Below are 20,269 nucleotides of genomic sequence, written 5' to 3' on the forward strand. Positions count from 1 at the left end.
GCAGCTAGTATAGCTTTTACGCGACCTTTTGAGGAAGTAGTACAAGTACTCATATAGTACGAGTACAACACTATAGGAGTATATCAAAGCTGTAATGCATTAGTGTTCAGGTAGCATTCATTTCGATTCAACTTGTTGTGAAACTGACAAATGCGTTGGCACCGACGCATCTGTGTTTCTCATTTCTTCATACATTTCACACTGCGTCGATCGATCTATCCCTGATGGTCAGACCTCTTCATTGAGCATGTCAATGGTGACCATTAATTCGGAACAATTCAGAGCTGTTTCCACATAGTATTAACATAGGTCGCGTGCCGTGCACACAGAGAGTATTGTATTGCGATGCTTGGATCACACTGAGATGTCCGGTAGAAAATTAATATCAGTAGTAGTATGTTAGCATATCTGGAACTGACGGATAGGGCGTTGATGGTCGTCAAAGCAGAGATGGATCGAGTCTGCACTCTGCAAGAGACTGCAAGTTTATCGATCGAGCATTGACTAACGTTGTTGTTTCGGTGAAACTCTGAAACCTTACTACTGCACACTGCAGCAAGCCTTGAGCCCAGGCCATGTGCCGGATCTGCTTTGGCTGCGCATCATCGAGCTCTCATGAATTCATGATACTTTCCATATGGCTATCTCCTGCAGGATGATGTATGCAGAGGCTGCAGCATGCAGCTGGCCTCTTAATTTTGTGTCCACTAATAAGATTGTGTTAGGTCACGGTTCCTTGATGACTGTAATTAGCTAGCAGCCTAGCACCGCCGGACGCTGCGTGCCTGGACAGATTGGTAAGGGGTTGACCTGTTTGCTTGTCTGCAATTTAAGTCGCGCCTGCAGTAGTAGGATTGGGAGTACGTGTTAGGTGTTTTGCCCTGAGCTAGCTTGTGTTTGCTTCTTATGACTGATGATTATTCTTGTGCCTGGATGCAGAGCAGAGCACATGCATGCCGTGAGACTTGAGGGTCATGGGTTCAGACACTAGGGCATGCAGTTCAGGGGAAAATAACCGGCAACAGGGTGTGGATCAAGTGAAAGAGAGAACTGTCTAGGCCCCGTTCTTTTCTCTAATAAAAGTTGGATAAAAATTTAGATATTCGTGCCATGTTTTTTAAACTGTTAAACGGTACGTTTCGTGTAAAAAACTTCTATATAAAAGCTGCTTCAAAATATCATAAACATATTTTTCAAGTTTATAATAATTACAATTTAATTAATATAGCACCCCGTTTTATGTAAAATACTTAATCTTTATCCACATGAGTTTCAAACACCATCTTATTTTGAAAATGGGGGCGCGTTGACTTGACTAATGGTGTAACATGAGCGATTGTGTGATACTGTTATTATATGCGAATGATCAAACTGTCATCAAGTGCAGGCTGTTGTCTTCCTCTATCTTCTTCTATCGTGCTATTACTAGTAAGTTTTCTCTTTGTTTGAAAATAAACAGATTTAGTATGAAATATAAATTTGAATAAACAAATTTTATATGAAATATAAATTTAAGATGCAATATATTACAGTATTACGAATCTGAATTGAAGAAAGTTTGTTTGTTTTAGGATGAATCCGTGTGGGACTAGGTAGGTGTGTCCAAATTCTCCAATGTGCAAGCAGTACCATTTTGCCTTGATGTTTGGTCCAGGCGAAGCTGTGTCACTGGTTCTACTCTACCTGGCGGGTTGCAAGTTGGCGTACGTGTCACTGATACATATGCTGCCTGCAGCTAGCTGGAGTAGTAGTAATTAGTATCAGGAGGAGGTAGCCGAACGGGAGCATTTGGCGCGACGCACTTGTTGCCATCTCGTCGCAGGCAGCGCGCGCGGCCTAGCTCATCTCATCTCATCTCATCTCATCTCATCATCTTATCATCTCATGGGGAGTAGGAATTGACCGGCGTGGACACGGCGGCAATATGATCTGATCAGGCCAGATCACCGCCGTGACCGCAGCGAGATAGTTTGCTTTGACCCGATGAGCTGCAGTGCAGTACAGCACGCAGCTCAAGCAGCAAGGTTTTGATCGATCTGCGGCTTGCGTTCTGACGAGTGACGACTGGTTGAGTGGTTGGTACCCCTGCCGATCGAGACGAAAAGCGGTCGGGCAAGGGACAAACGCTAAGGTCGTCGTCGCCGGCCGGAACCAGCAAACGTCACTTGACCTATCTTCCAAGCATCGAACCACCAAGGGTACATGAAAACTGTGACGTAAAAATTTCCTGACCCGCAAAGATTCTAGTTATATATAAGTTTCATCACTGTTAAAATAGCAAAATTCGTATGTATGAAATTTTTTGACCGAGCAAGAATCGTTTCAGTAGAAATGATATCGTCTTAAAACATTTTCATCCTTAATGTGAGTAGCTCGTGACTGTTGACTTGTGACATGGGCATGATGACCCGGCGTTGTGCGGGCCTTGGGCTGTGGGCTGCGTGACTGTGTGAAGGCCTATCTACACGAGGCGATGCCAAAATGATTTTTCTTCCTTCTGTAGTACAATACTTGCAATGAAAAACAGGACATATTCCGACTTCATTTCTGTCCAATGCACACATGACCACTCCACACAGCCTGCAAGTGGGGCGGGTCGACCCGTTAGGTCCGTGGCCCGAACCTAAATTTGTGGCACCAATAGGTTTTCGGGCCGGCCCATATTTTCTTAGGTGATAATGGGTCCAGGAGTCAGTTGACCCTAGGGGTTTTTGGGTCGGCCTTGTTCGAGCGCTCCACTTGCTCGCGTTCAAATGGCGGCGGCGGCTTTAGGGCTCCCGGCCTGCGGCGGTGCGGCTCCACGGCGGATCGAGCCGGCGGCGGTGGCTCCCAGCGGAGGCGGCAGCGGTGTCGGCGCAGCTCCACCGCGGATCGAGGTGGCGGCGGCGGCAGCTTCGGCTTCGCGGTGTGCTCCACCGCGGGTTGAGGCGGCGGCGGCTGGGCGTGCTCCTTCAGTCCTCCTCCCATCTCCAACTCCCCCCAAGACTGGTACTGTGGTTCACATCATAGCAACTAGCAACGGATTCTTTGGTTCTTGATTTTCTTTTTATTTTCTTTGGTTCTTGATTCTTTAGTTCCTCTTCTATGCAGTTCCTTCTTTCGGCGGCGGATGGAGGCACCGGCGGGCGGCGGCTACCTGCTTGGTGGCCAACCGGCGAGGTGCTCCGGAGGACACTCCACCGGCAGCAACGGCGAGGGTTTCGGAGGACACCCGGCCACATCGCCACCTTCTTCCAGCTGGGTTTCTCTAACTCGTGAGCACAAGTATGATTTCCTCCATGAACCCTGTCTTGTTCATCTGTCTTGCTCGGTTTTGGTTTGATTTGTATATATAGTGTCTCATTCAGGAGAAAGTTTCAGTGACTGTTATAGCTAGGCTTTCATGCCATTTTGCTAGGCCCAGATTTGTATGCCAGGAAAAAGTTTCATTTTGCTTTCATGCCATTCAGGAGAAAGTTTCAGTTACTGCTAATTTAAAGTTTCCTACTGCCTTGTGTAAAATAGATGGTCTTTTACTTTGTCTCTATATAACCTGGATTTTCTCAATATTCAGGATATACTGAACGAAACACTGAATAAGTAGCATTTTTGCATGCTTCTGACAACATGCTGTTGTGCAGATTTTTACACCAAAATTTCCTTTCCATACATTATGTGATAGAAAATTATTTTAGATGGCAAATGATACATTTGTGTTGTTCGTTGCTTTGTTTCAAGTGAGGAAATGCGGACACCCAACGCATTTTTTGGACTTGGCACTAACAGTGGTGAAGATATTGAGATGGGTGATGGTGATAGTGACTCTGAACAAGTTGGTCCTGTAGATGAGCATGTGAATCCAGTAATACAAGCTTTAACAAGGAAATTCAGATCTGAGGCTTGGAAAGAGTTTGTGCCGATACTCATTGATAATGAAGTTGGTGCAGGAAAATGTAAGCACTGTGATACAGAGATCCGTGCAAAGCGTGGAGCGGGAACAAGTTCATTGAGGAAGCATTTGACAAGATGCAAGAAGCGAATTAGTGCTCTTAAGATTGTGGGAAATCTTGACTCTACACTTATGTCTCCTAATAGTGTAAGGTTAAAGAATTGGAGCTTTGATCCTGAAGTTTCTAGAAAAGAGCTCATGCGAATGATTGTATTACATGAGTTGCCCTTCCAGTTTGTGGAGTATGATGGATTTAGAAGTTTTGCTGCTAGTCTTAACCCCTACTTCAAGATTATTTCGAGAACAACTATAAGGAATGATTGCATCGCTGCTTTTAAAGAGCAAAAGTTAGCAATGAAGGACATGTTCAAGGGTGCAAATTGTAGGTTCTCATTGACTGCAGATATGTGGACTTCGAACCAAACAATGGGATACATGTGTGTGACATGTCATTTCATTGACACAGATTGGAGAGTACAGAAGAGGATTATAAAGTTCTTTGGAGTAAAGACACCTCATACTGGAGTGCAGATGTTCAATGCTATGCTCAGCTGCATTCAAGATTGGAATATCGCAGACAAAATATTCAGTGTTACTTTGGATTATGCTTCAGCCAATGATTCAATGGCTAAGTTGTTAAAGTGCAATTTGAAAGCTAAGAAAACTATACCAGCAGGAGGGAAGCTACTTCACAACCGATGTGCAACACATGTCATCAATCTCATAGCCAAAGATGGGTTGAAGGTTATTGATTCTATTGTTTGCAACATCCGTGAAAGTGTGAAGTACAGGGATAATTCCCTATCTCGCAAAGAAAAGTTTGAGGAGATCATTGCCCAAGAAGGGATCACATGCGAGTTGCATCCCACTGTGGATGTATGTACTCGTTGGAACTCCACATATCTAATGCTCAATGCAGCCTTCCCTTTCATGAGGGCTTATGCTTCATTGGCTGTTCAAGACAAAAATTACAAATATGCACCCTCTCCTGATCAGTGGGAAAGATCAACCATAGTCTCTGGAATTTTGAAGGTGCTTTATGATGCAACTATGGTGGTGTCTGGATCTTTATATCCAACATCAAACCTTTATTTCCATGAGATGTGGAAAATCAAATTGGTCTTGGACAAGGAACACTCTAACAATGACACTGAAGTGGCAAGTATGGTTCAAAAGATGAAGGACAAATTTGACAAGTATTGGCTTAAGTCTTACAAATATCTGTGCATTCCTGTCATTTTTGACCCAAGATTCAAATTCAATTTTGTGGAATTTCGGCTTGGGCAAGCCTTTGGTGAAAATGCTAAAGAGAGGATTGACAAAGTTAAGAAGAGAATGAACATGTTGTTTAAGGAGTACTCTGATAAACTCAAGGATAGCAATGCTAACCCACTGCGCCAAGCTGAACATGTGATGGCTATCTCTGAAAATGATCCTATGGCTGATTGGGTTCAACACATCTCTGAACAATGAAGTGAGCAAGTTGATACTGAATTGGATATCTACCTCAAAGAGAATCCTATTCAGGAATTTGGGAACAAATTTGACATTCTAAATTGGTGGAAGACCAATCACTCAAAGTATCCAACTCTCGCTTGCATAGCACAGGATGTGCTAGCATGGCCTGCTTCAACAGTTGCATCTGAGTCCGCATTCAGCACAGGATCTAGAGTGATCAGCGATTTCAGATGTAGCCTTACAATGGATTCAGTTGAGGCGCTTATCTGCCTCCAAGATTGGTTTCGAGCTTCTGCCGGTATACACGACTGCCCTCGTTCATTTACTTCTAGTATTTATCTTGCTAAAACTAATTTATTTTTATGTTTTGATTGCTAGGTCCTAACATAAATGTGAGCTCAGTAAATGAAATCAACTACAGTGATAATTTTGTGGTTAGTAAATTGCTTGTGCTCTTCTTATCATCTGTCTATTTAATTTTCTGAAAGAGAAAGATGTCTATTTATTCAGTATTTGCTTGATTGCTTGCAAGATCTCTTCCAGCTTTTCTCTTTCTATTTATCCAGTATTGAACAATGCCTATATGGGTTTGTTGTCCTACTTGCTAGCTTTCTGTAAAATTGGAATATGAAGTTTCAATGTCTCTATCATGTATTCATCTTTATCTATAGAACCTGGACCTGGAGGATTCCATGGATGGACAGGATGGTGGAAGCTTGTGAATGCCCAAACAAAGGATCTGGATATTGATGGTTAGTAATCTATCATGAACTTGTATTATACTATTTATAATCTGAGCTAGTTCAACTCTTGTACAACATATGAGAAGCTCTAGATGTACAAAAGGAATAAACCTCATTTCTGGTATTGCAATGCTCTGCTTTCTGAAATAAAACGATAGCCTAAAAATAGACTGTACTGCACTACTGCTAGATAAATGAAGAAAATTAGTAAAATCTGCAAAATTTGTGTAGCACTTGTTAGATGATTCTTGTATTCCTTAATCTCTGATTGTGAATACTATTGAGTGACTGCAGATTACTTCTGTTTTTCAAGCATGTTTTATATGTCAAATACTCAAATGCTTAGAACACCTACTGCGTTGATTCCTCTGTCTGTCTGCATATGCTCATGTCTTTGATTCAGTTGTTGCCCATAAAACATAAATGCACCATTTCTTTTTCTGAGAGATATTGCAGGTTATTACCTTTTTAAAACAATTATTGTATATTTTCTTCCTGTTATTATACCATGATCATTCGATCTCTCCATCATGTTAACCTGCAGAATCTGGACCTGGGTGATTCAACGAACAGTGCAAGCTAGGGAATGCCAAATGATGCCCACTTTGATCTTGGAAGGCTGCATTTTGTTTGATCTCAATATAATGAACCGGATATTTGGGTTGTTCAAATCGATTTTTGTGAATGATATGAGTACATGCATGTACTTAGTTTTAATTGAACTGGGTGCCAGTACCCAGTGATTGATGTTTGTACTTTTGAATGCAAAAGATTAAGTCATTTCGGAATGTTTGCATTGGGTATACAGTGTGTTCTGGTATGGTTTTTGATTATTTATTTATTTTGCTGTAGTGCTGTTGATTTGCTTCGCACAACCGAAATTTCTAGTATGTTAGTATGTGTTCAGATATCATGCTAGTGTATGTGTTTTTGTTTCCTTATTTCACTTGATATCTGACTTATATAAAATTAGTATAGTACAAAAATGATATCAGTTTAATATAAAATGATTGTTCATATTATTTTTGAATCTTGTATAATTGAATTGACGTATAGCTACTTGCTTTAATGGTTCACTGATAACACATTAACACAGCCAGTCAACCATTCACTGGACACGGTGGCTCAGACGCTTAGTGCATCCGGCCCGCGGCTACGGTGGGTCGGCCACGAACCTAACGGGCCGGCTCCACTTCCACCAGAGACGGGGCGAACTCAGGCACCAAGATAGATAGGGTCAGAGGGTATAGGGGATGGGTCGGCCCGATCCGCCCCCTTTGCAGGCTGACTCCACAGTCCATGCCAGAAGTTTATAACAGCGCAAGGATTTCATTTTAAAAAGACATCATGTCCTTGAATAATATCAATTTGTGTCTTGTCTGAACAATTCACTGATTTCAATAGGAGTTTTCAGGAAACGATGACGAATTACAGCAAACTACAACTTCACACCTCACTAACCACGAAGATATACATCCAAATATCCAATACACAAGGAAACCGAGATGAGATTGCTCCTCAAGATGGCTCAAAATCGGGCTGTAACCTGGGAGAACAACGATTTGAAGTCTTTTGTTGGTGTGCCTGTGCCTTCAGGCTTTGAAGCCAAATCAAATGCCTTGAACTTTGTCTCTTCATACTGCAGGGCCTATTATAAGGGGAAAAGTTTGCAATCAGAATGGTAAGTTCACCATGTGACTATCCATATTTTTTCACGGTGCTTGTTGACAGAAAGTAGAAACGTATGGCCGATGCATCAATGCTTCATCGCCGGAAAACTTAGCTAAGTAAACTCAAAGATAAACTATCACTGTATTGACCACAAAGATCATACCTGAACACAAACTTCAGCAACATCAGCTCTTGGAATTGACTTCGTGTCTGTCTGGAGAAGTTCATCGTCATTGCCAACAATCAACTCCCTCACTCCCCCGTCTTTGTCTTGCAGACCACCAGGCCTACATGGAAGTGATGGAAGATACACACAACATATTATATTTTTCACATATACGAATTGGCTTAGTATCATTGACAATGAAGTAGCAAATCAGGCCTATTGTGGTGGAAAATCAAACATTTCCTAAGTTTCAAGAACAAAGCGAATTAAGCCAACCGGACCAATTAGTCAGGCTATTACGTATGGCTTCTTGTCTTATGCAGGTGGTACCTTATTATTGTATAAGGGACTCCACTGTCTGCCAAATACTGTTCTGACTTGCGCTTCCAAACCTATAACAAATAAATAAGGCCATATCAAGGAATATCCAATAAGGTGATATCAGCAATGTGGAAAGTTCATTTGTAAGATAATATCATACAGTTTGGCACTCGTATTTTTGGTTTTCCCTTGCTAACCATTTAAGGTGGCCAGATCATTTTCTACCAATCTACCACTCTATTTGCCGGGATGACCGAAGGAGGTCATCCAAATGTTATTAAGATAGAGGGAAACAATCTACCAGTTCTATTGAAAGCTTGAACCAAAAAGTTTGCTGTATGACTTATTATAGAAAAAGAACTAGCAAACTCCATCAGCTTACCAGTATATTGCCATTGCCTAGGCTGTTCAGTGGATGGTTAGGATTTGTTCCTCCCATGGATCCCACAAGCACGATATGCTTCACTCCAGCAGCTTTGGCTGTTAAAACAAGCAATGTTCACTTAACAAACATTTACAAACTGATACATGAATGATGAAGAAGAATAAGCAACAACCTTACCAGTGTCAATCTGATTCTTTTGGCCAATCCAATCCACCTAACAGACCACAGCAAGTATTAGCATGAGCTCAGAAGTTTACAATCACATTCTATATATTAACTAGAGGGGTTTCAATCAGCCAACCTGCTCAGGATACATTCCATCTTCATAGTAAAACTCAGGCCTCCCACCTTTGCTAGGGTCAAAACCAGGTTTCATCTTTGGCACAGCACTCGTGAGGATTATGAGCGCATCGACACCTTGAACAGCAGGCACAAGATGATCTCTGTCCCTTATGTCGGCAATGTAAACATCATTGCCTCCACCAATCTTTTGTTTGCTTTCCTCTGTTCTCACTAAACCTCTCACAACAAACTGGTCAGACCTTTCCTTGAGCTTGTTGTAGACAATGTTTCCTGACAAGTTACAAGGAGTAACCCTTGAGGATTAGTACAGACTACATAGTGTCGAGCAGTCAGTATACATCCATATAGTTGCAAAAAATCTTAGGCACATGCACTCATATTGGGTGAATTCCGGGTTTGGCGTGGGTTGCTCTGTGGATACCCATTGACCCACTTCAATTAATCGACTAAATTTCAGTTTTCCAAGTCCAAATAGTATATTCAGTTCATTGAGCTAAACTAGAATGGGTTAATCAGTACCCAAGAAGCCCCACTCGTGCCTAAGCCCTAGGTGAATTTTACAAACCTTGCAAATTCAACTCATCATATGACTAGCAGCCATGCGATACAAAGTCTCTTATCCTAGAGAAGATCAAGATACTGCAACACATTACATGAATCCCATTCCGACCAAAATTCCTTTTCAGAACGCTCTACTGGATCCAAAATTCCCCATCATATAACAAGCATGTACTGTAGATCGCACGAACCTTGCACAACAGGCAAATTCCAAATTCCGCTGTCATCAGTTTGCTCCAATACCCCCCCCCCCCCCCCCCAAAAAAAAAAAGAAGTACTGGAGAGCGCGCTACTGGGATTCATATCGCAGTCGGAGGCCACAGGGAGGACGGAGGAGTACCCACCTGTGCGGCCGCCGGCGCCGGTGACGAGGACGGTGGGGCGGGCCGCGCTCGAGTCCGCCATGGAGATCGAGACGAAGACGAAGGCGACGAGTTCACGAGGAGGAGGATTTGGGAAGCATCGAGAAGGTCGCGGCGGTTCGAGGGGGAGGGGTCGCGCTCGCGCATGCCAAGAGTGCGCGCGGCGGGGAAGGTGGCCACGTCACGCTTTGCTCGCCTCGTCCGGCCCAGCAAACAAGCTGCTTGGGTTTCACTTGTGTGTTGGGCCGCGAAGACGGGCTAAAACCCTAGCAATCCCCTCCGCCTCCGTCGTCTTCACCTTCGCCACCGTCACCGCCGCCGCCGCCGGCCGGAGAGGAAGCCATGAGCGGCGCGGGCGGCACCGCCGACTTCTTCTACCGCGAGGCGCAGCGCCTCGGCTACGTCGCCCGCTCCGCGTTCAAGGTCAGCGCCTTCCTCCTCACCCCTCTCGCTCGTACGGTTTGCCAACTGCTCCCGTCTCACGCGAGGAGCCGCTTGCTCTGCCCGTCGCAGCTGATCCAGATACAGAAGCAGCACAAGCTCATCGCCCCCGGCGCCGCCGTCCTCGACCTCGGCTGCGCCCCCGGCGCGTGGCTCCAGGTGACGTTGGATCCCCTCCTCTCCTCTCATCAGCGCGATTTCGATTTAGCTCGGTGTTGCATTGTGTAGGTGGCGTGCCAGAACCTGGGTCCGCTCGAGAAGGGCGGGGTGATCGTCGGCGTCGATGTCAAGGTCAGTGGCGATCGAGTTGCCGTTCGTTAGTGAGGCTGATTTTGCCGACGGAATGGTTGGCCTGATTCGATGCTCGGTTGTTGCAGAGCAGAAGGTGAAGGTTCCATCTGCGCACTGTGACTCGAGGGTCAGGACCGTTTGCGCCGATGTGATGGCTCTGATGAAGCAGCAAGCTCGGGCAATGTCGCCACAGGTTCGATAGCTTGCTAATGATCATGATATGATTCAGCTTTTACTACCGATTTCCCTGGCTTAGTTCGTGGAAGGAATGGTACGAAGTTATACAAATTAGTTTCGTTTGATCCGAGGCTGCAATCTAGTTTGGTTTATTCTAATTTGTGAAATCTTAGTACTAACTGAACTCCATATGTATTCGATTGAGACTCATGATCTTTGCAAAGGAAAACAGTCTTGGAAGGTTCGCACCGAGGATTATTGGTGACTAGTGGTACTTGCGACAAGTGAACTACTCCCCTCGTCCCAAAATATTACAACTTTCAGTTCTCTAGATTTGTCCCAAAATATAATAACTTCTTCACCAATATTCTCTTATCAAACCAATCACAACCCTTCACCATTCAATCCTTATATTCTGGGATAGAGGGAGTATTAGTTTGTACAAATGACAGATGCTACTAATGTTTTACCAGAAAATGCATGCCTCCTTTTCATTCCTTGGGAAGAGCTAGGTACCAAAAATTCCCATGAAATTCCTTTCTTTCAAAGATAAAAGGTATGTACCCTATTTGTCGGTAGGCACGATGGAACCTGATAAAGTGGTTCTGCTACTAGCTAAATAAAATATGATGCCACCAGTTGTGGAGGTAAACGTGTATTTATTCAGTTTTGCCTCCAAATATCAATTTGTCAACTGGGAACACTACCACATAAGGTTGTAACTTGAGAAAAGCTGAGTTTACTTTAGTACGCACGCTGATAGACTACGAAACATGGTTTCATCAATCTTCCCACTACCAAGCTCGCTTCATCTGAATATCTTATTTCCTATGGTTAGAAAGGCTGAAGCAAGGATTACCAATTGTATTGCCCTGTAATCGCCATTGGTTATTTGATTCCCTTATTTTACAGGAACGAGGATTCTCTGTAATATTGTCAGACATGTGCCCAGTAGTTTCTGGAATTACAACCAAAGATGCGGCTATATCTTGCGAGCTGGGCATGCGTGCTCTTTCATTGGCAGTTGGTAAGATGAAAGCAAAAGATTCAGATTGCATTGCAATTTTAGAGAAGTTTCAGAGCTCCACTGAGCCAGATCCTGATGAAGATGGCATTCTCCGTCGTGGAGGCAGCCTTGTAATTAAGTTTCTTGAGAATGAGGATATACCAGGTTATGACCAGCAATCATCTTCTATATGCTAGCTATTCTTTTTTAAAAAAATCCTAACAAGACACCAAGTATAACTTATTATTCATTAAACTGTTAACTTTGTAGGTTTTGGCAAATTTTGCAAAGAGAAGTTCAAGAAAGTGTCCTTATTGAGACCCAAGGCGACAAGATCTAGTTCGAGGGAGATTTTCATGGTCTGTGAAGGTTTACGGTAGAAATAATAGAATGAAGAAGCAGTGCTGACACATTTGAATCTTTGTTGAACTGATTTGATTAGCAATTTTTCTTGTGCACCCCTGTCGCCACACTTTCAGGCCTTGGTATCAGGCAAGCAGTGTATACTTTTCCGGTAATCTTTTCAAGAAAGGCCATTTGCTAAATAGAAAAGCATGAAGCCCGTTCATGAACAATCATTGATGCAGTGTTCCCTTTGTTGCCGAAACTAACCTTACCAAGTTTTGGCAAGGTAACAATCTAAACAATGCCAAAAGTTGCCTCCATTACCAAATTTTCATAATTCTAGAATCTTTTCGCACAACTTACTCTTCTTTGGCCTTATCAGATTCCAAAAAAATTTTGGCCAAAAATGCCACATCTAATGTTTGGACACATGCATGGAGCATTAAATGTTGGAAAAAAAACAATTGTACAATTTGCATGTAAATTGCGAGACAATTCTTTTGTGTCTGATTACATTTGACAATGTGATGCTACAGTAAACATTTGCTAATGATGAATTAATTAGGCAATAAATTCGTCTCGCAGTTTACAGGCGGGAATCTGTAATTTGTTTTGTTATTAGTCTATGTTTAATACTTCAAATGTGTGTTCGCATATTTCAAAGTTTTTACATCCAAAGAACTATAAACACACCCTTATCCTTATCAAACATTGGTAATGCCAAAATTTGTTACTACCAAAATTTGGTAATGTTGATTTAGACATCAAAGTGAGCAACCTATATTAGTTGATTTAGGCATCAAAGTAAAGTTTTGCTTTTAGCTTTGTTCTGTGTGAAGGAAATGCAAATGAATTAGGACCCCCTTTGAAAAGTTCGAATCTTTTTCCAGATCACATTGAACTATTCCATCTGAAAAAACAGTGAACTTATCTAGTACTCGTGGGCTTGTGGCCCAGTTTAATCATCATCCGGTCATGCATGGCGTGTGCTCCGCCGGTGCAGGCCGCGGCTTCTCGGTCGCGCCACGCTGGCATCCACTTTCTCATGGCCCGGCGACGTACGGGACGGGCTCCACGTGTCACGCCGCCGCCCACAGCTTGGTCGTACTCCGGCGAGAGGAGAGATGGAGCCCACTTTCCGAAGAGATATGCTCCACTACCATTCCATATTTCCATTGCAGACCATTTTTCTAGCCTATCCATGGTTCGTCCTGAGTAATCAATGTTTGAGGCTGAGTTTGAACTACTGAGCTAAAGCTGGATCCACTGCAACCACGATATTGGACATGCAAAACTGTGGTTGCCCCATTGGTAGGGTAGGAGCGTAGCGTAGGAGCGTTCGAGGGCCAGGCAGTTGGACTTGCAGGTCCCAGATGTGCAATGATCGCCGCTAAACTAACAGTTTTTTTGTTCTTTTTTTTTAATAAATGCCATAGCCAATTTTTTAAAGCAACATATAGTTACTTTAAGCTAAAAGACAGTCGGCAGCATTGTGTCAAGAGTACTTTCAGCTACCGAGTTTTTGTTTTTTGAATTAAACCGTACTACTGTTGGAGTATATAGGAATTGAGAACTGTTGGGCTTCAAAGAGAGGCTCCCAAGTGCAGTGACCTGAAAGCTCAAGCTCAACCTGCGGCGTTCGTGCGGGTTTGGCACAGAGAATCCGCGGCGGAGCTCTAGACCATTCCGCCACTTTCGACCGACGCGGTTCCCGCGCATTCGCGAGTCGGTGCCACGTAACTCTCCCAACCCCCCTCCCACCACCAGCGACCTCACACCTTTCCCACTGACAAGTGGGTCCCTACATGACCTGGTCCCACTAGTCATTCGGTAAACGAGTAGATTCCGCGGGGCGCGTCCCTTCCCGCCACCCGCAACGCCGCTGGACTCCACTCCACTCTCCTCGTCGCTTCGTTGCTGCACATCACCACCCACCGCGGTGGCACTCACTTCTATATTAGCTTAAGCGTGGTTGCTTGCTTTGCTTGCATAGCTTCGCCATTTCAAATCTTTGCTTAGGAGTAGCGATCGAGAGAGGCAATGGAGGTGGAGATGGGGCACGGAGAGGAGGTGGCGGCGGCGATGGAGGAGGAGGAGCTGCAGGGGTGGGAGACGCCGAGGAGGGAGGAGTGCCGCATCCCGGTGGTGCCGCCGCAGTGCCCGGCGCCGCCGAGGAAGAGGCCGGTGGCGCTGCCGGAGCTGGGGAAGGAGCGGCGGGAGCCGCCCAAGGGCGGGTACTTCCAGCCGCCGGACCTCGAGTCGCTCTTCGTGCTCGCGCCGCCGCGGAGGCAGGCGTCCAGCTGCGCGTAGTGCTGCTGCGCCCAGTCTCCGTGCAGCAGCACGCACAGTGTGTTGGTTGCTGCTACTCCTACATTATAGTAGTGTTACTAGTACAGCTTTAGCCTTTTGTGTAGGGATTGCTGCTAACTCTGCAGTTGCATCTTGTTTGGTGGTTTTTTTTGTGGAGCAAGATGGATGTGCATTTGCTGTTCTGCTTTTGTGATGGGAAGTAGCTGTATCTATCTACCGCCCTGCGTGTGAAATCCTGTTAATTTAGCAGGGGGAAAAAAACCCTATGTATCTATGTACATGTTATTCCAAGTTCAGAAAATGGGAAAAAAATGTTCCTGAACTTCTGAAATGTGACTTGTGCTAACACTACCTTCTGCTATGTGATGTTGTATGAAACGGAACTGCAAAGTGCGGCATCTTCGATTCTATGGTTCGCTAGTTCATCTGCTTAAACTATGGGACGTGCCGATTTCTCCCGACGCTTCGTTGTTTTCGTGTCGAAATCGCATCAAAAGCGTTGAGCGGCGAGCTGCTTTCGTGCAGGTTTCACGAACGTCCCAGGTGCCACAGCCAGCAGCGCCCAGCGCGCGTCCTTGCCCAAAACTCCAAAAGACTCCAAAAGGTCGCGAACAATCGATTGATCAGCCCATAAAGATGTTCACTACAAATTTGGGCCTCAATGTACTAACTCAATAATGGGCCTATTGTTTTCGTAAGGAATTGGTTCATTTGAGAACCCTTAACTTTACGCCGAAACTAACTTGAAAAAATCACACCGAAGGTCCCTCAACTTGTCATCGAGTTACAAAATCGTCCCCCAACCGCAAAAATACCGGACATCCCTCAACTAAAACCGTTCACTTTAGGTTGTTCGGTTGTCCGGTGGTTTTGACCCTGGTTTTATCTTACATGGCGGCTAAGTCAACGTGGGACCCACATGTCAGCATTTGCCACATCAACCTTCTCTCTTTTCCTCTCTTCTCTCCCATCCTCATCTCTCTCTCTCCGTTCTCTACAGCAATGCGAGACGGGAGAGGAGGAGGGCGTCGCCGACCGACGGCCGGCGACGGGAGACGTGGCGGCGAGGGAAGGGGCGGCGCGCGGGCTCCCCCGCCGGCCGCGGCCCACGAGGCGGCGGCGGGGGACGAGCTGCGGGCGGGCGGCGGGAAGGGGCGGCGCGCGGCCGGCGAGAGAGGGCCAGCCTCTGCATCTGAAGACGGAGGAGGAGGGCACGCCGGACGGCCGCGGCAGCGAGAGGGTGGCGGAGAGGAGGAGCAGCGGCGGGGGAGGATGAGTCGGAACAGGTCGATGGTGGACATGCGGAGCCAGCTGCTGCACAGGACGCTGGTGGAGGAGCTCAACAAGCGCCTCTTCTTCAACACCGTTGGCGCCGTCCACGACATCGGCTTCCCCGACCCTACTGCTTCTTCTATCTCTAGCTCTTCCCACCACCGCCGGAGAAGCAACACCAAGATCGACCACAAGCACCACTACATGTTCTGAACAAAATTTTCAGAGCTAGTTATTTTGCTACCCCATCATGTACAGAATCAGATGCAGAGTACGTATGTCACGCGTGATGGAGAGTATGTATTTCACGAGGAGGTTGCCTCGTGCTCCTCCTCTCCCGCCGCCCGCCCGCAGCTCGTCCCCCGCCGCCGCCTCGTGGGCCTCATGGGTGGTGGCCGGCGGGGGAGCCCGCGTGCCGCTCCTTCCCCTGCCACCCGCGCGCCGCGCCTCTCCCGGCCGCCCGCGCGCCGCCCCTTCCCCCGCCGCCGCGTCGCCCGTCGCTGCGTCGCCGGTCTCCGGCTGCAGGTCGCCGGTCGCCGACGGCCTCCTCCTCTCCCGCCTCGCATTGCCGCAGAGAACGGAGAGAGAGAGAGATGAGGATGGGAGAGAAGAGAAGAAAAGAGAGAGAAGGCTGATGTGGTAATGCTGACATATGGGGCCCACCTGGGTTCAACGCTGACTAAGCCGTCATGTAGGACAAAACCAGGGTCAAAATCACAGGAGGATCTGAAGTGAACGGGTCAAAATCATAGGAGGATCTAAAGTGAACGGTTTTGTTAGTTGAGGGAACGTCCGGTATCTGGTTTTGTGGTCGAGGGACGATTTTGTAACTCGATGACAAGTTAAGGGACCTTCGGTGTACTTTTTCCAACTAATTTTCATCCCTGCTGCCGACCCCATCCTCAGGGCCGAGCGCACCATGGCCACCGACCTCGAGGCCATCATGGCTTCCGACTGGTCGTTGAAGCCTCCACACCGCCGCCTTCTCGTAGCAGCCGGTGCCACAGCTAGAAAGAAGTAGTCGAGGACGAAGCGGCCAGTGAAAAGGGGGAGAAGGGGAATGAGGTGTCGCTGGAGATAGAGAGGAGAACGGGGATCACTAATTTTTATCATTTGTCTTACCGACATGTGGGCCCCACAATTGTAAAATAAAATTATTTATCATATTTTTGCTTCCAGTGTCACGTGACCGCCACATTAAATGAAGACCGAATCAAATTTGCCATGTAGACGTCACGTCAGCTTAAATCGTTGTTCAAACCGCCATGGGACCACCGGTTTTGACAATTAAGGGACTTGTTGTATCTAGTTTTCGGTTGAAGGACAAAAATATGATTCGTTGATAAGCTAAGGGACCTTTGATGAACTTATTTCCTTTTCGTAATCCGGGCCCACCAAAGAAAGGATCTGACTAGGTGGGCCCAATGACGACGTGGGGAACCAAAAGACGGCCCGGCCCAAGACGCCTTTTCCACCTGAGGAGGCGAAGCGTAGGTTCAGGAACACTCCGGACTCCTCCGCCGCCGCGTCCCCCGTCTCTCTCGACGACGCCTCGACTGACGAGAGGAGGAGACCTCTCCCTCCCATAAAAGGGGGAGGACGAGGGCGAGGAAGAGGAGGAGGCTTGTGCTGCTTCGTCTTTTCCCGCCGCCGCGCACCGACGCCTGAACCAACTGTCTCGCCGTGAACCCTCGCCGGAGTTGGTAGAGGAGGAGATGGCCAAGGACGGAGGAGGGCCCGACTGGAACGGCCTGCTCAAGTGGAGCCTCGCCCATGGCGACGGCACCGCCAAGCCGCGCTCGCTCAGGTATGCTGCTCCCGCTCGAGCGAGATCTCCTTTCAGTTCGAGTAAGGGGCTGCGTTAAGCTGTGGGGTTGTTCTGGCGGGGGGCGCTAGATCGATGTGCTTCTAGGTACTCTGGAATTAGGCGTGTTTAGTTTAGTTTAGGTTTGAGATAGGGTGTTTGTTCTACTGTAGTCTGCAGGTATACATGCGCTAGCACAATATCACTTGTAGACTGCTAATTCATGTGCAAATTCGCTCGTTAAATTATGATGAATCATCTCATATTTCCTGCTAAATTACTCCTTTATTAACACTGACATGTTAGCTGTCATGTCAGAAATTTGCGCAAATGATACCTATGTGCAGTGGTTGGAATGTGCAATCGATCTGTGGCATGCCAAAACATGTTCATATTGTTCACTGTTATCATGATTTGTTTGGGTTGCAGTGAGGAGGACAAGAAATGGTTTATGGAGGCAATGCAAGCTAATACAATGGATGTTGTTAAGAGGATGAAGGAGATCACCCAAGTGATGAAAACTCCAGATGATGTACTACAGTCTCAAGGTGTGACTCCAGAGAACATCGAAGGTATCATTTTGAGTGTTTTCATTTTCTAAAATTACCTGCTTGTTGTAGACGTGAACAATGAATTTCATATACGCTCAGCACTCTTCATTATTTATTGGCCACCTTGTAGCATTTCCTTCATATTTATACAACTTGTAGAATTTTTGGGATTGTAGGAGTGCGGAAACACTAGCTGAAGAAAGTTTACAAAATCATGGCTAGTAATTTTTGTTAAGTATTTTTTTTGGTAGCATCTGCAAGTAATCATATTTCTATTATTGTGCATTAGATATGCTTATTGTGGGGGCTGGCGTACACATAACTAGTAACGTAAATTTGTAGTGGCTGATTCTCACACGTAAGGTTCCTTTAGGGACAATGCAATTATGAATTCCGTTTTTGTTTTGCCTATTTCCTACAGTTTTCACTTTTCATTTCATATTATCCTTAACAGTTCAACATTAACATATAAAACCCTCCCTAGAATGGGATTGATAGATTTTCTCAGTTTCACTGATCAATGAATTATTACTTTGTTTTCAGATATGTTGGATGAGTTACAGGAGCATGTTGAATCCATTGACATGGCAAATGGTAAGAATCATGGTTACTGTACTTCTGCATTTGTAGATGTTATTCTCTTGACTGCAAAGAATTTTAACATGATTGCATTACCCCACCAGATCTGCACTCTATTGGTGGATTAGATCCCCTACTTGGTTACTTGAAAAATTCACATGCTGGCATCAGAGCAAAGGCTGCAGAGGTTGTGAGCACGATTGTGCAAAATAACCCCAAGAGCCAGCAACTTGTCATGGAATCTAATGGCCTGGAGCCACTGTTGACAAACTTCAGTTCCGATGCAAGCACGAATTCACGCACAAAAGCTCTTGGAGCAATATCATGTAAGTCATTTGCTTCTGTAATAAACCTGGTGCTTTGCCATGACCTAGAACATAATTGCTTCAATTACATATGCTAACTAGAGGTTTCTACTACTGTCTTGCAGCTCTAATTCGTCATAACCAGCCAGGAGTTGCTGCATTCCGCCTGGGAAATGGCTACTCTGCACTGAGAGACGCTCTTGGTTCTGATGATGCTAGACTTCAGAGGTATGTTGTATGATAATCAGGGGAGCTAGTAGGACACTAACATTGCACTATGTTCTTTCTTCATGGTATTTATACTTGTTGAACAATAGGACTATGCGTGGCCTTGATAGCTTAGCCATATATGATAGCATAGCCTAGCACATATTTACTTCTAAACTTAGCCCACAACATTTTTCCAATAAGTGAAGTAACTATTTGGCTGCGCCTACCTGTAGTACTGATTTTTTTTTTGATCTCATTCACATGACTTATTTTTTGCTGCAGTTAAACAATGCAATGCAAACCTGCAATTTTCATAACATTTCTGCTTTATTAATTCCAGGAAAGCTCTCCATCTCCTACAGTACCTACTGCACGACAACAAGGCTGATAGGAGTGTTGCTACAGAGCTTGGTCTTCCAAAGCTGATGATGCACCTGGCATCGAGTGATGATTCTGGAGTCCGGGAGGCTGCCTTAGGTGGTCTTCTCGAGCTGGCGCGGGACAATACATCCGGTGCTGGAAACGTGCTACCTGACCAAGACAAGCTGAAAGATGTCCTTAAGAGCCGAATCGAAGGCATCAGCACAATGGATGCCGACGATCTCTCCGCACATCGTGAGGAGCGACAGCTTGTGGACTCCCTCTGGAAGGAGTGTTACAACGAGCCGTCGTCTCTCAGGGAGAAGGGTCTTGTTGTGCTTCCTGGAGAGGATGCACCTCAACAGCCACCACCGGATGTCGTTGGCAGCATGTTTGAGCCGCCGCTTCGCGCTTGGGCAGCATCAAGGCCACCTCCCAAAGAAGATTCAGAGTCTGAGAGCGCCAAGAAGGATCCACCATTGCTGCTAGGCCCTGGACCGTCTTCCTAGACTTGTTGGGATTGCTTAGTTTTTCGCTTATGCAATTCTCTAGACTTAACCTTAAAAAGATCCTACATATTTGCAATCTGCTGAAATTCTCTGCATTTTAATCCTGTCCTGAGCTCTTGGATGTATTGAGGTTTTTGGATATCTGTAATCTGTGATGCTATTAAAATACGAAGATGAAAGATACTTATCTCTTCCACGATTTGATTTTGAGTCT

General features: G+C 45.6%; 5 protein-coding genes across 7 annotated transcripts; 4 read left to right on the top strand and 1 right to left on the bottom strand.

Moving 5' to 3' along the window:
- The first annotated feature begins 2,703 nt into the window (after positions 1-2,703).
- LOC4334607 (zinc finger BED domain-containing protein RICESLEEPER 2-like) lies at positions 2,704-6,932 on the top strand. Its single transcript, XM_015772719.3, has 6 exons — positions 2,704-2,988; positions 3,091-3,264; positions 3,718-5,684; positions 5,765-5,820; positions 6,058-6,138; positions 6,674-6,932. Exons 2-3 carry the CDS (start codon positions 3,110-3,112, stop codon positions 5,399-5,401), a joined length of 1,839 nt encoding a protein of 612 aa, XP_015628205.1. The 5' UTR covers positions 2,704-2,988; positions 3,091-3,109; the 3' UTR covers positions 5,402-5,684; positions 5,765-5,820; positions 6,058-6,138; positions 6,674-6,932.
- A 524-nt stretch (positions 6,933-7,456) lies between these two features.
- Positions 7,457-10,016, bottom strand: LOC4334608 (uncharacterized protein At5g02240). The gene is made up of 7 exons (XM_015777481.2): positions 9,878-10,016; positions 8,974-9,245; positions 8,850-8,886; positions 8,670-8,767; positions 8,297-8,358; positions 7,964-8,087; positions 7,457-7,777 (listed from the first exon to the last, which is right to left on the bottom strand). The coding sequence occupies exons 1-7, from the start codon at positions 9,936-9,938 to the stop codon at positions 7,658-7,660; spliced, it is 774 nt and encodes a 257-aa protein (XP_015632967.1). The 5' UTR covers positions 9,939-10,016; the 3' UTR covers positions 7,457-7,657.
- A 121-nt stretch (positions 10,017-10,137) lies between these two features.
- Positions 10,138-12,475, top strand: LOC4334609 (uncharacterized). Of its 2 annotated transcripts, none has more exons than XM_015777479.3 (6): positions 10,138-10,318; positions 10,409-10,495; positions 10,565-10,627; positions 10,719-10,820; positions 11,717-11,975; positions 12,081-12,475. In XM_015777479.3, the coding sequence occupies exons 1-6, from the start codon at positions 10,238-10,240 to the stop codon at positions 12,188-12,190; spliced, it is 702 nt and encodes a 233-aa protein (XP_015632965.1). In that variant the 5' UTR covers positions 10,138-10,237; the 3' UTR covers positions 12,191-12,475. The 2 variants fall into 2 exon arrangements, with proteins under 2 accessions (XP_015632965.1, XP_015632966.1); XM_015777480.3 differs by having other exon boundaries at positions 10,577-10,627.
- A 1,667-nt stretch (positions 12,476-14,142) lies between these two features.
- Positions 14,143-14,796, top strand: LOC4334610 (cyclin-dependent protein kinase inhibitor SMR4). The gene has a single exon (XM_015774473.3). The coding sequence runs from the start codon at positions 14,196-14,198 to the stop codon at positions 14,463-14,465; it is 270 nt and encodes an 89-aa protein (XP_015629959.1). The 5' UTR covers positions 14,143-14,195; the 3' UTR covers positions 14,466-14,796.
- Positions 14,797-17,352: 2,556 nt separating this feature from the next.
- Positions 17,353-20,254, top strand: LOC4334611 (hsp70 nucleotide exchange factor fes1). Of its 2 annotated transcripts, none has more exons than XM_015775269.3 (6): positions 17,353-17,544; positions 17,971-18,113; positions 18,636-18,686; positions 18,776-18,997; positions 19,102-19,204; positions 19,527-20,254. In XM_015775269.3, the coding sequence occupies exons 1-6, from the start codon at positions 17,453-17,455 to the stop codon at positions 20,053-20,055; spliced, it is 1,140 nt and encodes a 379-aa protein (XP_015630755.1). In that variant the 5' UTR covers positions 17,353-17,452; the 3' UTR covers positions 20,056-20,254. The 2 variants fall into 2 exon arrangements, with proteins under 2 accessions (XP_015630755.1, XP_015630756.1); XM_015775270.3 differs by having other exon boundaries at positions 17,971-18,089.
- The last annotated feature ends 15 nt before the right edge of the window (positions 20,255-20,269 follow it).

This window comes from Oryza sativa, chromosome 3, assembly GCF_034140825.1.
Source record: "Oryza sativa Japonica Group chromosome 3, ASM3414082v1".
NCBI classification, from domain to species: domain Eukaryota; kingdom Viridiplantae; phylum Streptophyta; class Magnoliopsida; order Poales; family Poaceae; genus Oryza; species Oryza sativa.

Coding starts and splice junctions, on each gene's coding strand:
- LOC4334608 (XM_015777481.2), bottom strand. CDS start 9,938: ATGGCGGACTCGAGCGCGGCCCGCCCCACCGTCCTCGTCACCGGCGCC. Junction 8,887..8,973: donor ATGGAATGTATCCTGAGCAG/GTTGGCTGATTG, acceptor GTGGTCTGTTAG/GTGGATTGGATTGGCCAAAA. Junction 7,778..7,963: donor TTGCTGAAGTTTGTGTTCAG/GTATGATCTTTG, acceptor CCCTTATAATAG/GCCCTGCAGTATGAAGAGAC.
- LOC4334609 (XM_015777479.3), top strand. CDS start 10,238: ATGAGCGGCGCGGGCGGCACCGCCGACTTCTTCTACCGCGAGGCGCAG. Junction 10,319..10,408: donor TCGCCCGCTCCGCGTTCAAG/GTCAGCGCCTTC, acceptor TGCCCGTCGCAG/CTGATCCAGATACAGAAGCA. Junction 10,628..10,718: donor TCGTCGGCGTCGATGTCAAG/GTCAGTGGCGAT, acceptor GTTGCAGAGCAG/AAGGTGAAGGTTCCATCTGC.
- LOC4334611 (XM_015775269.3), top strand. CDS start 17,453: ATGGCCAAGGACGGAGGAGGGCCCGACTGGAACGGCCTGCTCAAGTGG. Junction 18,114..18,635: donor GACTCCAGAGAACATCGAAG/GTATCATTTTGA, acceptor CTTTGTTTTCAG/ATATGTTGGATGAGTTACAG. Junction 18,998..19,101: donor AGCTCTTGGAGCAATATCAT/GTAAGTCATTTG, acceptor ACTGTCTTGCAG/CTCTAATTCGTCATAACCAG.
- LOC4334610 (XM_015774473.3), top strand. CDS start 14,196: ATGGAGGTGGAGATGGGGCACGGAGAGGAGGTGGCGGCGGCGATGGAG.
- LOC4334607 (XM_015772719.3), top strand. CDS start 3,110: ATGGAGGCACCGGCGGGCGGCGGCTACCTGCTTGGTGGCCAACCGGCG. Junction 3,265..3,717: donor TCTCTAACTCGTGAGCACAA/GTATGATTTCCT, acceptor CTTTGTTTCAAG/TGAGGAAATGCGGACACCCA.